The following is a 15,452-nucleotide window of genomic DNA, read 5'->3' as shown; positions in this document are numbered from 1 at the left end:
TTGGTGGTGGGGAGATTAGTACACATGTGGCTAATGCAGGCACGTATTATGGCTAAGGCTGCGAGTCTGTCACAGAAATCACAGATTCTGTGACCTCTGTGACTTCTGCTGGTGCAGTTGGTCTAGAGGCTGCCAGAGCTGCTCAGGCAGCCCTTGGGCCAGCGGCACCGGCTGCTGCTGGAGCAGTCTCTGGCCACCACATCCCCTCCCCCCAACAGCAGCAGGAGTTTGGGTGTGGGAGGGGGCTCAGGGTTGAGATGGGGTTGGAGTGCGGGTGGCGCTTACTTAATTGCTACTTTCATGTATGAATGAATAATTATGTACAGTATGTCCATCTCATTGTTACTCTGTAAAATATAATTGTGTTTAAAAATTTTTTCTTTCCCCAATCAGGGCTATGCACTGAAGGCCTCTACCGTGTTAGTGGGAATAAAACTGATCAAGACAACATTCAGAAGCAGTTTGATCAAGGTAATTGTAGCTGAATTTCCTGATACTGCAATAAGTCTCTTCTCCAGAATTATTCTTAATAGCTATTTTTTAAAGGGAATTGGGGTTCAGTATTGGTCACTCTTAAGCATTCTGTTGTTATAAATTAATTAATTATTCATAAGAGCTCAGGTATTTTGTTTTCTAATTCCTTTTAGATTGCTCCAATGAATGTAATTAGTTCTTGAGTTCTTCTTCTTTTAACAGTGTATTTTAACATATCCCTTTCACCACTCCTAAAGCGGAATACTGACTGGAGGTGAATTAAGATAAAGTGAATTAAACCCATTTCAATTCTGAACGTTTGTCCACATGGGTTTAATGCAGTTTAACTAATCCACTTTAAATTGATATCTTTAATTAATTTGGATTAATTATCCTGAGTGTTCCCATGTAGACAAGCCCTTAGTTTTAGCGAAGAATCTAGGAGCACTCCTATCTGTTACTGGTCACTCTGAGACAGGATGTTGATTAGATGAACCACTCATCTGATCTGGTATGGCAGTTCTTATGTTCTGACCTGACATTTCTCAACTGTAATTTCCCAAAATACTTCTACTTTCTTTCTAGCTTAAGTGTTGCATTTTTTAATAAATATTTATATTTATTAGTATTCGGCATTCATGTTCTAATTAAAAAGCAAGTTGTATGAATAATGAGGATTCTGTTATTGGTGAATTATGTTTTGAATAATCTTGTTAAAATGTTAAATTTAGGTAGTCCACTTCCAGTACAATGTACAGCCTTTATTCATCTTGTTAGAATGTACATGAATGCAAATAGTGTATTGTGGTTATAATCTGGATCTCCAAGGGAAGATGTCCTGTATTATTATTATTATTCCTCTCTGAACATCACCCTGTAATATACTGCCCCAGTCTTTTAGTCATTTATATAGAAACTTCCACTCTGACCTGGATTCCCACAGTTGGATTGATGCAATATAGTAAAATTCATCATAGACAGTGGCAAGAGTAAATTAGATTTTTTTTCTCTGCCACATTGAAGCCAGCATCTTTTGTACAGAATATCTGAATCTATCTATTAAATATCTATCTAAAATATTAATTTGTTCTTCAGCTGTATAGGTACATGAGTAGATTTACTCACATTTGGATCAGAGCACGATTGCAGGCATATATTTACCTTGTGGTGGACCTTTTCATTCAGTTACTTTTTGAATAGAATGTTTGGTGGTATATCCCTTTTTGTATTACAGATACTTTGTAAAAATAAGGTATGTGCAGTGATAGCTGTTGATTTTGCTTACACTAATAAATTTCTGTTTCATTGTGTCTCACAGATCATAATATCAACCTAGAATCTATGGAAGTGACAGTAAATGCTGTGGCAGGGGCTCTTAAAGCTTTCTTTGCAGATCTGCCAGATCCTTTAATACCTTATTCTCTACATCCAGAGTTGGTAGAAGCATCAAGTAAGTAGTAAATCTAGTCTCTTGTTGATTACATTCTGTGTGTTGTCTTATTATAGGTTTTTAATTCATTATATTTTGAAATGACTAGCTCTTGTGAAACTGAAATTTTTAGAATAAATTGCTGCCCTCTGCTGTGTCTATGCAGTTTTAAAATGACACACTTTAAAATGAATGAACACTGTTACATAAAGAAGTAAATCCTTAATGAACATCTCAGACCAAATTGTGATTTTATTATTTGTCTTATTTGGATAACTCATTTAATTGAAAGAATTAGCTTTGTGCCAGTCTATAGTAAAGTTGAAGATGAAGTGTAAATAATAGTAATAGGGAAGCATGCATGAAATAAATATTTTGTTCAAAAAGATTTATAAGTTAAAAATATTTAATATTCTTTTTACTTAGGAATTTTCCCAAATTCCTTTATTTAAAAAAACCCAAAAACTATACAGTGTTTAATCTGTTTACCTTTCATGTATTTTTCATACACTTACAGCTGCAAAGCATAACTTTCATGGATCTACCCCATTTATAGGCCTTCTTTCTTTGAATCAGATTAGGAATTGAATTGAATTGCAGCAAACTATTCCATAAACATAAACCAGTGTTACATACTTGTGCAGGGTGGAACTATTACACAAATAGTACTGTTTTCTTATCCAAAACATGACAATATATTCATCACACTAAATCTGGAAATTGGGTATAGAAGACCAGCTATATTAACACCTACCTTTTAACACATGTATCTTTGTATGTTTTGGTTTTATCTAGTTAATATCCATAAATACTTTATTTATGGAAAAGGTGTTAGTGGTCTTAATTCTCAATCAGTATTTTTAGTTAGATTACTTGATTAATAAACTACAGGCAAATTTTACTGATTTTTTTTATTAGATGTGACAAAACCCATGAAAACTTTTAATTTCTATAGAAGCAACTGTTTAAAAAGGAATATAAATTAAATGTTGTTGTTGCAGAATGATAATCCCAATTTGGGAACAGATTTAATGCCATGTTGTATGGCCCTGCACTTCAAATATGTTTTTAGTAATAAAATCATGCAGATAACATTTTAATGAATGAGATGCCAAATGGCGCTAATGCCACAGAAAGTGTTTGCATGTTCAGGGCAGAGTGGAAACTCCCTGATGCCTACATATTGTTTAATAGTAGCATTATTTTGAGGCTGGGTAAGAGAGATTTGTTCCTTTTTTTAATTAAGCATTACCAGTCAGAAGGATAAGGTAAAAATATTATGTACAGTAAAATTGATGGATCCAAAGAACTGTTTAAAAAAAAAAAAAAAAGTAATAATCCTAACACCATTTAACACTAGAAGTCTCCTCCTCTGTATGACAAACGTGGAGTTCCTGGCCCTAAACACAATTCCATTTCAGTCCTTTTTAAGCTGTAAAACAGCATTGCTCCCTTTAGCAATATCATTTGGCCAGTTGACCCCACCTCTCTCTCAATTTTTAAAACTCAAGAAATTTTCACATATGCATCTTGGTGGGCTACCCAGAGAAATGCATGATGGCATCCTTTATGTTTCAGTTCTTTAGACTTTCATTCAATCAGCCTTTGAAGAAATTATGAATAATTATTTTTGTCTAACCAACTGTCTTCTAGAGAATCAAGAGAGCATCAGTCCTTTTGCAGTAATTGCAGCTTTCAGCAGTACTAAACTTTTATATTGAATGATCTTTCCTTATGTGCCAGCTCTTTTATATAAATACTAAGAACTCACCCTGAAATTGCAAACAGCAGCTGCAGAGATTATTTGAAATAAATTTGTAAGGCTTTGGATAAACTTGTGATTGCTATCCATACAGAAAAATTAGCCTACGTACATTGTACTTTTAATAGTCTGTGGAAGGCTTATCTGTTAATTTACTCTGTAGACTGTTGTCCAGACTTACTCTTTAAAGTTTGAATGTTTGCCTGCTTCTGCTAGTTTCTACCTTTTCGTCTTTTAAACAGAGTAGTTTTTAAATCATTTCTCCCAGGCTCAATCATGTTATTTCATCAATTGGACTAGTTGACTGGCTTAACATATTTTCAATTCATGGGCATAAATCATGTATTAGAACCACCCCTCCCCCAAATTTTGGGACTCTTCTGTCTCTGAATAAAAGTCTTATAAAATATTTTGAATAGTAATAGTGTGAAAGAGGGAAATCTGACTCATAAGTGAGTTAATGATGATCATCTCACAAGCCAACAATGAACTATTAAAATGATTTTTCAACATTAAACATAGATAAATAATTTTGTCAGGTACAGACTGTGTGTTCTACCTATGATAGAGAAGTAAAACTATATAATAGTTTGTCTAGATACAATTCTTCATGTAACTATCAAATACGGTTTCTCACATTGGCATTCCTTCCCAGTATGGATGCTTTATCTGTCCCTATATACTAATGAGATGAATTAGCAGCACCATTTGTAAAGGTTTCCTTTTAAGTATATAAGGAAAATTGGTGTTTTGCTGTTATCTCTACAGAGATCTTGGATAAGACAGAACGACTGCATGAGTTAAAAGAAATTGTGAAGAAATTCCATCCTGTGAACTACGATGTCTTCAAATTTGTAATAACTCATCTAAACAGGTTTAGTATTGTTTTCACTACTAAAAAATCTATTTAATAATTACTGAAAAAATTGTATGCTCATATCACTCATCTGTCAGTAAAAATATTGAATGCGTGAAGAAACTAATACTAAGGGCCAAAAAAAAAAAAAAAGGAATGCAAGAAAGGGGATTTGAAATGTAAGTTAATTTGTAATGAAAAGAGTTCATGGTTTGTGTAAGGGTTTGCCTTACTATAGCTTATTAATACTGTGATTTATTGAAGTAGGATAATCTGATGCTATCACTGTTTTGTGGGATAGAGCAAAATTTCTTATATCTTGAGTAAGTGTCTCTGTTGAAGAGACAGTTGCGTGCACAAGTTGTAGATTTGGGAGTTCTTTAATTAAATTCAACACAAAACCATATAATGAACTAAACATTAGAATGCAATACGTATTTAATCTACTGTCATGTTCTGCAGGCTAGATCAATAAGAGGTTGGTCACTGCCTTCTTTGTAACCCTGGTGCCTTAAATGCTCTGTTGCTGTGGCTAACAGTCTGCAGACAAGCATGCAGTATTGTGAGTGTGTGCTGTGGAGCCCTGGTTCTTCTTTGAGTAGATGCAGCTATGTAATCTACTTAAATGTGTGCGTATCCAGCTCAGAGGAGCTGGAGAACTTTGCCTAGCATTACCCGTAGGAGCACATTCATATTCTATGGCCCTAGCCCCTCCCCTGGCCATATAAGGGCAATGCTGTCCCGACCTCCTCAGTTCCTTCTGACCACTTGTGGCTAGTGTTGGAGTTCTATGTGGTGTTTTTTACCTTTCGGTCTCACTTTCTAAGAAATTTTTCTTGAATATACACCTCTACCCTAATATAATGCTGTCCTTGAGAGCCAAAAAATCTTACTGCATTATAGGCAAAATTGCATTATATCAAACTTACTTTGATCCACTGGAGTGCGCAGATACCCCCCCCGGAGCACTGCTTTGCCGTGTTATATCCGAATTCATGTTATATCGGGGTAGAGGTGTAGTAGCACTTAGGTTAAGTTTAGTGTTAGTTTAGTGTTAGTTAGAATACAGTAATAACATTGTAGTTATGTTCCTGAAAAATGCAACTTTAAGTGAAATGATGTGAAACGAATCCAATTTTCCCATAAGATTTAATGTAAATGTAGGGGGTTAGGTTCCAAGGAAATTTTTTGGGGCAGACAAAAGGCATTATATACTGTACTGTACTGTGGTTGGGAAGTGCCCCAGCTTACCCTGCTGCAGGCAAGTATACTAGGAAGCACCTTTCGCAGCAGCAGCGGCGGCAGCTTTCCCAGAGAAGAACAGGCCCGCCTCTTCTCGTCCCTGCTCCACTCCAGGCCCACCTCTTTCCACCCCCACTCACCTCCTCTCCGCACTTTCCTCCTGCCAAACAGCTGTTTGGCAGTGCTTAGGACTTTCTGGGAGGGAGCAGCGCTTCCCCCCACCTTCCCCTCCCTCCCAGAAAGTCCTAAGTGACACCAAACAGCTGTTTGGCAGTGGGGGAAGCACTGGGGAGGAGGAGGAGGAGGAGGTGGAGAAGAGGAACTTGTGCAATGCTCCCTTGTGAAGTCACTGCTCTTCCACAGAATCTTACAAGCAGTGAACAGAGCAGGCAGCCAGAAAACGTTATAAGGGAGCATTGCACAACTTTAAATGATCGTGTTCCCTAATTGAGCAGTGACGTAACTTTGAAACAACGTTAAGCGGGAGGATGTTAAGTGAGGAATTACTGTAGTTGGCTGCCCAGTGTGTTTAAACATTGTCTGTTGTGGGTGGGAGGGGATCCCCACCAGTAATCCCCACACAAAGTGCCTGTGTCTTGGTTAAGGACACATTAAAGAGTGGTGCACCATCTGCAAGTCATTCACAGTGAGGACTCAGGTGGTGAGAGACACGCACCTGAAGGAGGCCCACTTACATGAGGGCTTCAGTGTCAGATCAGCAGTCACCTTCAGATTTGGCAAGTGATTCTGCTCCATGCTTGGGCTCTGTCATTTCTCCAAGAGGAAAAAGGGGTTGTTGTTTTCCCTCCTGGTATGGTGAGGAAGAGATCCCATAAAATGAATCTGGACCATTCCAGGGCTTGGAAAGGCTTCTCCTGATCTTCTAAGAGGAGCAATGTATTTCCTCCAGCACACAGGATGGAGCAGTGTCATCTAACTGCTCCCTGATACCACTCTGAGAGCCTGTACTGTTGACTCTGGTTCTGGCCATGGGGCGTTCATTGAGTCTGATACCAATGATGTCGGCACCACGCAACTGTCTCCATGCTGGCAGCATAACAAGCAGCATTGACCTGCTTTGCCCCTCAGTCCCAGCCTCTCCACTGGTTCAAGAGTTGGTTGGTGATATGGTTTCTACAGCCTTGTCCTTTGTTGTGCCCTTGGCATCTTGTGGTCATGTTGCAGAGCTCCTGGGCTTGTCATCACCAGAGCACCGTCTGGGCCTCAGACTGTGGAATTGAGGCCAACATTGGGCCTGGCACTGAATGGCCCCTGGTGGTGGTGCATCCTTCAGCACTGTCATCTTGGCAGCAGATTTCTTTGTCAACTTCAGTGCAGCCCTTAGTCTTGATACTGGTGCCTCTCCTAGTACTGGATGGGACTCTCTCTCTCATTTGGTACTGCCATTGCTGATCTCCCATTCCTCTTCAGCGCCAGTGCTGAGTCTGTTTGTTTACCCCGTTGTCAGCAGAGAAGCTCCAGGACTCCTGAAGCTCCGGTCTGGGTCATCCTACCCTTCGTCATCAGATAGGCATCACAGATCCCCTTTGGATGACCATCAGTACGGAGATGGGCATCTGCCTTGCAGTTGGGACAGGGGCTCTTGGCCCAGTGCATACTGGCCCACAATGCCTCATCTGTAAGCCCAGTGGCCTCCTTGGAAGCCTTTGGATGCTTCTGGACAGTCTCTAAGGAAAAGGATAAATGGACACAAATCAGACATTAGGAATGGCAATATACAAAAACCTGTAGGAGAACACTTCACCCTCCCTGGCCACACAATAGCAGATTTTAAGGTGGCCATCCTCCAGCAAAAAAACTTTAGGACCAGACTCCAGAGAGAAACTGCTGAGCTCCAGTTCATCTGCAAATTTAACACCATCAGTTTAGGACTAAACAAAGACTGTGAATGGCTTGCCAATTACAGAACCAGTTTCTCCTCCCTTGGTTTTCACACCTCAGCTGCTGGAACAGGGCCCCATCCTCCCTGATTGATCTAACCTCGTTATCTCTAGCTTGCTTCTTGCTTGCTTATATATACACACCTGCCCCTGGAAATTTCCACTGCTTGCATCCGAAGAAGTGGGTGTTCACCCACGAAAGCTCATGCTACAAAACATCTGTTAGTCTATAAGGTGCCACAGGATTCTTTGCTGCTTCTACAGAACCAGACTAACACGGCTACCCCTCTGATACTTTAGGGAGAGTGTCCCTCCTGATGAATGAGGCTCTTTTGGAGCCTGTAGAAGCCCTCTGGAATACTGCAGCTTCATTGCTTCCCATGGCAAAGCATTCAGAAAAGCGGTACTTCATTCCAATGCCAGGTTTTGAGGGTTTCTACACCCATCTGGCCCCTAACTCTCTGGTGGAAACTGCATGGCAGGGAAGGTATAAGTCCATCCCTATGGAGAAAATCCAAAAGGATGGACTTAATGGAGAGGAAGATTTATACCTTCTCTTCCATTGGGAACAATCTGGTGTTGGTCTCTAAATATGACTCTGTCAATTGGACAGCCATGTATATTGTATAGTTTATGGATAAGTTGCCAGAACCCTCCCAGGAAATAGTTTACAGCATTCATTGCAAAAGGTCATATGGTGGCTAAGACTGTTGCAGTTAGCTCTGGACATGGTAGATGCCGCAACCAGAGTTACAGCATTGGCTGTGACCATGAGGAGGGCCTCATGGCTGCAGAATTTGGGCATTGCATGTGAGGTGTAGCAGACCATTAAGGACTTACTGTTTGATGGCTGGTATTTATTTTTGGGAAAAAATGATGAAACCCTGCACTCTTTTAAAGACTCCATAGCTAAGACCCATTCTTTGGGAGTATATACTCTGGCCATAAAGAGATGCCACTATTGCGGTCAACACAGCAACTTTTTTTCAGACAGTTCTCCCTTCTTGTAAGGAAGAGGGACTACTGGAAGGGCCACAGATCCCCGAAGAGAGGGTTCTCTGGTTCTGGGTTTAACCTGCCAACTCTCCCGTTCCTCCTTTTCCCTCTCTCCCCAGCATCCAGCAAGCACCTGTTTTAACTCTTGCGTCCAGGACAGTAATCCAGTGATGACCTCTCTTTCTCCTTTCCATCTGTTTGGGGACAGACTAGCTTGTTTTTATCATGTCTGGGACTCAATTACCATGGAAAGCTGGGTCCTAAGCACCGTCAGATTGAATTATGCCATACTGTTTCTTTCCATCCCTCCTCCCCACCCACTTCCTTTTCAGGGACCCCTCTCATGAGAATCTGCTCCTCAAGCAGTCTCGGTTGGCTCTGGTGACTATAGAGGAGGTTTCCCGGCAGCATCGGGGACAGGGGCTCTCCTCCGTATATTTCCTGGTTCCCAAAACCAAGCAACGGAAGAAACCTGTCCTTGACCTCTGCAATCTCAACAAATATATCATATATGTGAGATTCTGTATGGTCACCCTAGCAACTATCCTCTCTGCCTTAAATCACAATCTCTGGTTTGCTGCTATGGACCTGCAGGATGCTTATTTCCACATAGCAATCGTTCTGAGCCATGGGAGGTTCCTCAGTTTTCTGGTAGCTGGCCAGCACTACCAGTACACTGTGCTGCCTTTCAGCCTACCTTCTGCTCCCTGGGATTTTCCAAATACATGATTGTGGTAACAGCATGCTTCAGGAAGAGAGGTATTCATATCCCTCCATATCTGGGTGATTGGTTACTAGGGGTCAAGTCCAGAGAGGAAGTCCTCTGTCATGTTCACTTTAAATTACGCCTACTTGGTCCTCTAGGTCTCCTCCTAAACAGCGGAAAGACAACATTGGTTCCAACTCAAAGACAGAGCTGGCCTTACCATGAGGCGAACTGAGGCGGCCGCCTCTGGTACCAGACTGGGGGGTGGAAGTGGGGGTAACAGAAAGCAGCAGGAGCTGCCGGGGGAGAGAGGAAGAGGAGCCTCTTATGTACCTCTCTAGCACCCCCAGGAGCCTGGACTGATTTACACCAGCTTCTCAGGGAGCTTCCTGTTTCCTGCTGCTTCCCTGAACCCACTTGAGGAGAACAGGCAGTCAACTGAAGTTGTAGGAGCCAGTTAAGCCCTTAAGACGCTGATATCTTCCCTCACTCAAGCCCTGCTACCAGCCTGCTTATTTGTCCCCTTCAACTGAGTGTTGAGAGCCACTATAGCTGGCACAGAACAGCAGTCAGGAGTGAAAGAAGAGAACGCCCCTCTGGGACAGCATTCAGAAAAAGAGAGAAAGCAAAGGAAGCTTTTTTATATAAGCAGGAAGGAGCTTTCCTGAGATACATAGACACAAATGTTCACGATGACCCTTCCACAGCCAGTGAGGATATGAGTGGTGAGGAGTTGCCTGATCTTCCAGTTAGTCAGAGTGCAGGTGACCTGGCAGCTACTGTAGCATCCATATCTCCATCTCAAATGGAATGTAACCATGCACATTCCTGAAGAAAAGTGTAGATCAGAGAAGAGTATGGTGGAGGCACAAGAAACAGCTGCTGCTGAGTTTAGTTCCTTAAGTCTAGATGATCCAGGACTGTGGACCCACTTGAGCAGTAGCCTGAGGGACTTCCTTGTACTGCATAGGCCACAGCAAGTGAAAAACTTCATGTTCCCCAACGACAATGAAAACAGAAGTTTCCATCTACCACATTACTGGCATGAAATCCCCAATGATGACAAAGTGGAGAGGCTGTGGCTTATGTTCTCAAAACCCCAGAATGCTGCATACTGTTTTTGTAGCAGACTCTTCCAGTCTAATGTTCTAGCCACATTGGGTTCTACAGGAACAAAAGACTGGAAAAATCTGGCTAGAAATCTAGCATGCCATAAGGAGGCAGGAAATCACCAGAGAGCATTCCATAGGTGGAAAGAGCTTGAGATGAGACTAAGATTAAAGGCCACCATAGACGATCAGCATCAAGAGAAGATTGCATCAGCGTCTCTTTACTGGCAAAATGTTCCGAAAAGGCTCATTTGCCATTGTGAGACTGCTTGCTACCCAAAACCTAGCACTGTGTGGCACTTCAGATCAGCTGTATGTGCCAAATAATGGAAACTTCCTTAAAATTGTGGAGCTGATGGCTGAGTTTGATGCTGTACTCCAGGAGCATCTAAGAAGAGAGTCACCACCCAAGAAATGTACACACACTACTACGTTGGAAAAACAATTCAAAATGAGATCATATAGTTAGTGGCAACAAAAGTCAAGCAGAAGATTATGGCAGATCTAAAGTCAGCAAGATATTACTCTGTTATTCTGGACCGCATACCTGACATCAGCCATACGGAACAAATGACTTTAATGGTGCATTTTGTAACAACAGCAGAACCTAGTGAAAATGTCCCTGCAATGGTGACTGTCAGAGAGCATTTTCTAGAATGTATTGATATTGATGATACTACAGGAGCTGGTATGACAAATGTGCTTCTTTAAAAGCTGGAAGAAACGGAATTGTGATAGGTGACATGAGAGGTCAGGGCTTCGATAATGGTGCCAATATGAGAGGAAAGAACAGAGGAGTGCAGACACGGATCCAAGAGTTAAACCCTCTAGCTTTTTTTGTCCCATACAGTTGCAGCATCAGCTTCTGCTGGATTTTTTAATGCAATTCAAAGCATCTATGTATTTTTCTCTGCGTTGAGTCATCGGTGGCAATTTTTGAAGCAACATCTGGGAATATCTTCTCTGACACTGAAACCACAGAGTGCCGCACGATGGGAAAGTTGAGTGGAAGCGATAAAGCCTATCATACACCAAATTGGGAAGATAGATGATGCCATAGTTGGCATTATGGAGGATAATGCTATGACAGGAACTGTTCGTGGGAGAACAGTGGCAGAGGGAAATGGAATCACCAGAAACATAAATAACTTCAAATTCCTGTGTGGCTTAGTGTTGTGGCATAACATACTGATTGAAATAAATGTTGTAAGTAAGAGACTCCAAGGTGTTGCGTTGATATAGCTAGACGAATGGAACAACTGGACAAAGCAAAGTCATCCTTACAGTCTTACTGGTCAGATGAGAGATTTCAAAACGTTCGGAAGACTGCACAGAAGTTGGTAAAGTAACTTCACCCTGAAGCTATTTTCCCACCCATTTAAGTATACAAAAGTCACCAAAGAAGACGACATTTTGATTAAGAGGCATGGGATAATCCCATAAGAGACCCCAAACAACAATTCAAAGTTGAATTCTTTAACCAGGTGCTAGATTGTGCAATACAGTCAGTTGAAGAACGTTTCATGCAGCTCAAGGAACACAGCAGTATATTTGGGATGTTGTAGGATATTCCAAAACTCCTCACTATACCTGAAGAACACCTACACCAGCAATGCAGGGCACTAGAGACAGTGTTAACACATGATGACATGCGCTATATTGATGCGAGTGATTTAGGTGATGAACTGAAAGCCCTTTCAAGATACATTTCGGCAGGATCAACTCCAAAGTTGGAATATATGTGCACAAATAAGATGACCATCCTCTTTCCAAATGCTTTCGTTGCTCTGCACATACCTTCTAACACTTCCTGTAACAGTTGCCAATGGAGAACGCAGCTTCTGCAATCTGAAGTTAATAAAAACACATCTATGCGCCACAATGACACAGGAGAGGCTGGTCGGCCTTGCAACCATCTCAATAGAGCAGGAGCTGGCCCAGACTGTGGACCTTCAGGAAGCAGTTCAAATCTTTGCAACCAAGAAGGCATGGAAAGCACTACTTTGATTATTCAAACAGATAAAAATGCCAGTGTTTACTATGCAGACAAGAAAAGTTACATTTGCTGTTCAGGTGTTTGAAAGTTAAGTGTTATTTAAAAATTTTGAACAAGGCATTTTAAGTTTAGTTCTCCTTTAGATTGGGATAGATTGGGATAGATTACAGAGCAGTACCATTAGAGGAGTAGAACAGGAAGAAGGCAGAATTGAGACCTTTCAAAGTTTTGGCCCAAGCAAGGAGGCATGAGGGCATCATTTAAGCTCCCCGCCTCAGGTGCCAAAATGTTCTGGGCCGGCCCTGCTCAAAGAATCAAGTTCATTGGGACACCGATAGACTCTACAAGTTCAAGAGCATTTCTGCGAGCGGAGTGATTCTGGGCAATTCTCCTTGCGTCTGGAGCTGCAGTCTCAACCATCAACTACAGCCCGAATATGTCTGCAGTTGCTAGGCCATATGGTTGCATGCACACGCGTAGTCCAATATGGAAGTATGCACCAATGTCCTCTTCAGAAATGGCTGAAGTTAGTTACCTACCTGTAACTGTTTTTCCTTGAAATGTGATGCAGATGTGTATTTCATGACTCCCGCCCCATGCCCTCTGCATCAGAGTCTGTACTTCTGGCATTCTGTGTGAAAGAACTGAGGAGATTGGGGCGGCACCACCTTTATATGGCCAGGGGAAGGGCTAGGGCACAGGGCATGAGTGCTGCCCCTATGAATACTGCTAGGCAGTTTTCCAGCTCCAATGTGCTGGGTGCAAGCACACATACCTAAGTAGAATACATGTCTGCATCACATTTAGAAGAACAAGTTACAGGTAAGTAACCATTTGTTCAGCTCTCTGACCCTAGCAGCCTGCCTACAACACAATAGCCTCATCCCTGGTTTCTACCAGTTTTGGTTACACCTGGCAAGATGACCCCAACACACCTACAGTTCCAAATTTGCCCAGAACTGTCTGTCCTGGAGTCTGCAGTGTTCCCCTGGAGTACTCAGAGAAATAAGAAGGTATGTTTGCTCCTTTAAAGAGACAATACCCAGTAGCCTGCCAATTTAACTGGAGTTAACAGTTCAGTTCAAACACAGCACTGGGTTGGGTTAGATGAAAAATAAAACAAGTTGATTAACAACAGAACATAGGTGAAGTGATGCCAAGTAAAAGAAATAAAGGTAAAGATGGTTAGTAGTAGAAGTGACAATATGCACCTAAAAGTCGAGAACTTAAACTAGCAAGGTACGGTCTTTAGGATGGTTTCTCTCACCAGTTATTCTTTGTCTAGCATGACTGACTGTCTCTCTAGGACCTTCTACAGAAATTTCCCTTGTCTTCACAGGTAAAAGATAAAGATGGAGTTTCTCTGTCCTTTATATTCCCAAAAAAATGGTTTTGTTCTCAAAGTTAGGAAGGCCACCTGGGGATTCGGTCTCTTGTCTCTCTAACTACAGGAGCTATGTTAATTCTCTCTCGAGTTCAGGCTCAAGATAACCTCTTCAGGTTTGGCTTGATAGCTTTGTTTATGGCTCCTATGTACATTGATTTAAAATCACATTCCTTTTTCTAGGACAGACCAGTTTATCACTTTTACAGACTAACACGGCTGCTACTCTGAAACCTAGGGTAGGCTGTCTTTGTCTTAAATATATTATAGTAACATTAGACAGAGGGAATTCATTACAAGGCATATTTTGTACAAACACTGCAGTAGTGTGTAAGGTGTAAATACAGGGGTACTTAGGGTCATGTCTATTTTGCACCTGGCTTTTCATAACATCTTTAAGTGTTATTTAATAAAACTGCTTGAAAACAAATATTTCTTATGGAGTGAAAGTCTTATATTTGTCTCCTCAAATCTGGTCTTCTACATGAGAATTTGATGCTTTCAAGGTTTTTCCTTGATTTTAACAAATAAGGAATTGTTTTTAATCTTGAGACTAGCAGATGGGCACCACCCATACCATGACTTGGTGTGTATATATACAAGTACATAATGTTCAGAATTATGGAAAGAAGAGTGAAAAGACCAGTTTGGTCATCTGATTTCTCACCCCACCAATGCAAGAATATGCCCTGAAAAGCCTTGGCTCTGATTGTGATAACAGTTACACTGGTATAAATTAGATTTAACTCAACTGAAGCCAAACTGGTGTGACTAGAGTAGAGTGCATTCTAGTGAGTTTTTGTCCAATTTTTAAAAATCTGTGCAATGGATGAGGCTGTTTCAAGTGATTATTAAGAAACTCCCTGATTCTTAGATTGTGTATATTCTTCTGCTTAACTTCATCTAGAGCAGAAAAATATCTCATAATGACTAATATTTCTTAAATAGCACAATATAGTATAAAATTTTTATAATACGTAGGCTCAAGGTGACATACTTACAGTTGAATATTCAACCATAATTGCATTTCTGGACTAACTATCCAATTTTAATGTATTCTTGTGGACTTTTAATGTAGTTATATAATGTTTGATTTGATTGGGAATGTGTATTATAGTAAAATACATTACAGGATACTATTATGTTTAGTTCGCTGTAACAGTAACATGTTGAAAAATAAAATGCTAAATAAGAGGTCACATGTTGCATCTCCCAGCTGAATCCTTTTAAGATATTCATTCAAACTATTTGGCTTCCCAACTAATTAAACCACAAAAATAGCTTTCTATATCTCCCTAGAGAAACCTTTCTGAATAGTAGGAAAGAAAGTCCTGCTAAGTTGGTTATTAAAGTTAACAGCTCTGAAAGAGTGGAACCAGATCAAAATGGGGACGTCGTGCAGTATACAGAACAAAACTCATGCAAGAGATTGCCTTATATTTGACCACAGTAATAGATGGTAAAAGGATTTGAAAATCATAGACATGTAGGACTGGAAGGGACCTCAATGGATCATTTGAAACCAGTGGAATAGACTGGCAGCATAAGATCTTTAAAGAAACATATGTTCTGTTTAAAAACTGTGAAGAAGTTTTGA

General features: G+C 40.8%; 1 protein-coding gene across 9 annotated transcripts in view; it reads left to right on the top strand.

Annotated features, from left to right (window-relative positions):
- ARHGAP5 (Rho GTPase activating protein 5) overlaps positions 1-15,452 on the top strand; it is a 172,215-nt gene that overhangs the window by 147,777 nt on the left and 8,986 nt on the right. For 8 of the 9 annotated variants that reach the window (XM_039536939.1, XM_039536942.1, XM_039536943.1 and 5 more), the window contains 3 exons: positions 394-471; positions 1,793-1,924; positions 4,434-4,539. In XM_039536939.1, coding sequence (XP_039392873.1) covers positions 394-471; positions 1,793-1,924; positions 4,434-4,539 — 316 coding nt within the window. Of the gene's footprint in view, positions 1-393; positions 472-1,792; positions 1,925-4,433; positions 4,540-14,038; positions 14,095-15,452 lie in introns of all 9 variants that reach the window. The other variant, XM_039536945.1, reaches the window with a different exon arrangement.

The sequence above is a fragment of the Mauremys reevesii genome, linkage group 4, assembly GCF_016161935.1.
Source record: "Mauremys reevesii isolate NIE-2019 linkage group 4, ASM1616193v1, whole genome shotgun sequence".
Lineage (NCBI taxonomy): Eukaryota > Metazoa > Chordata > Testudines > Geoemydidae > Mauremys > Mauremys reevesii.
The sequence above is the reverse complement of the archived record's forward strand: the minus strand, read 5'-3'. Positions and strand labels throughout refer to the sequence as shown.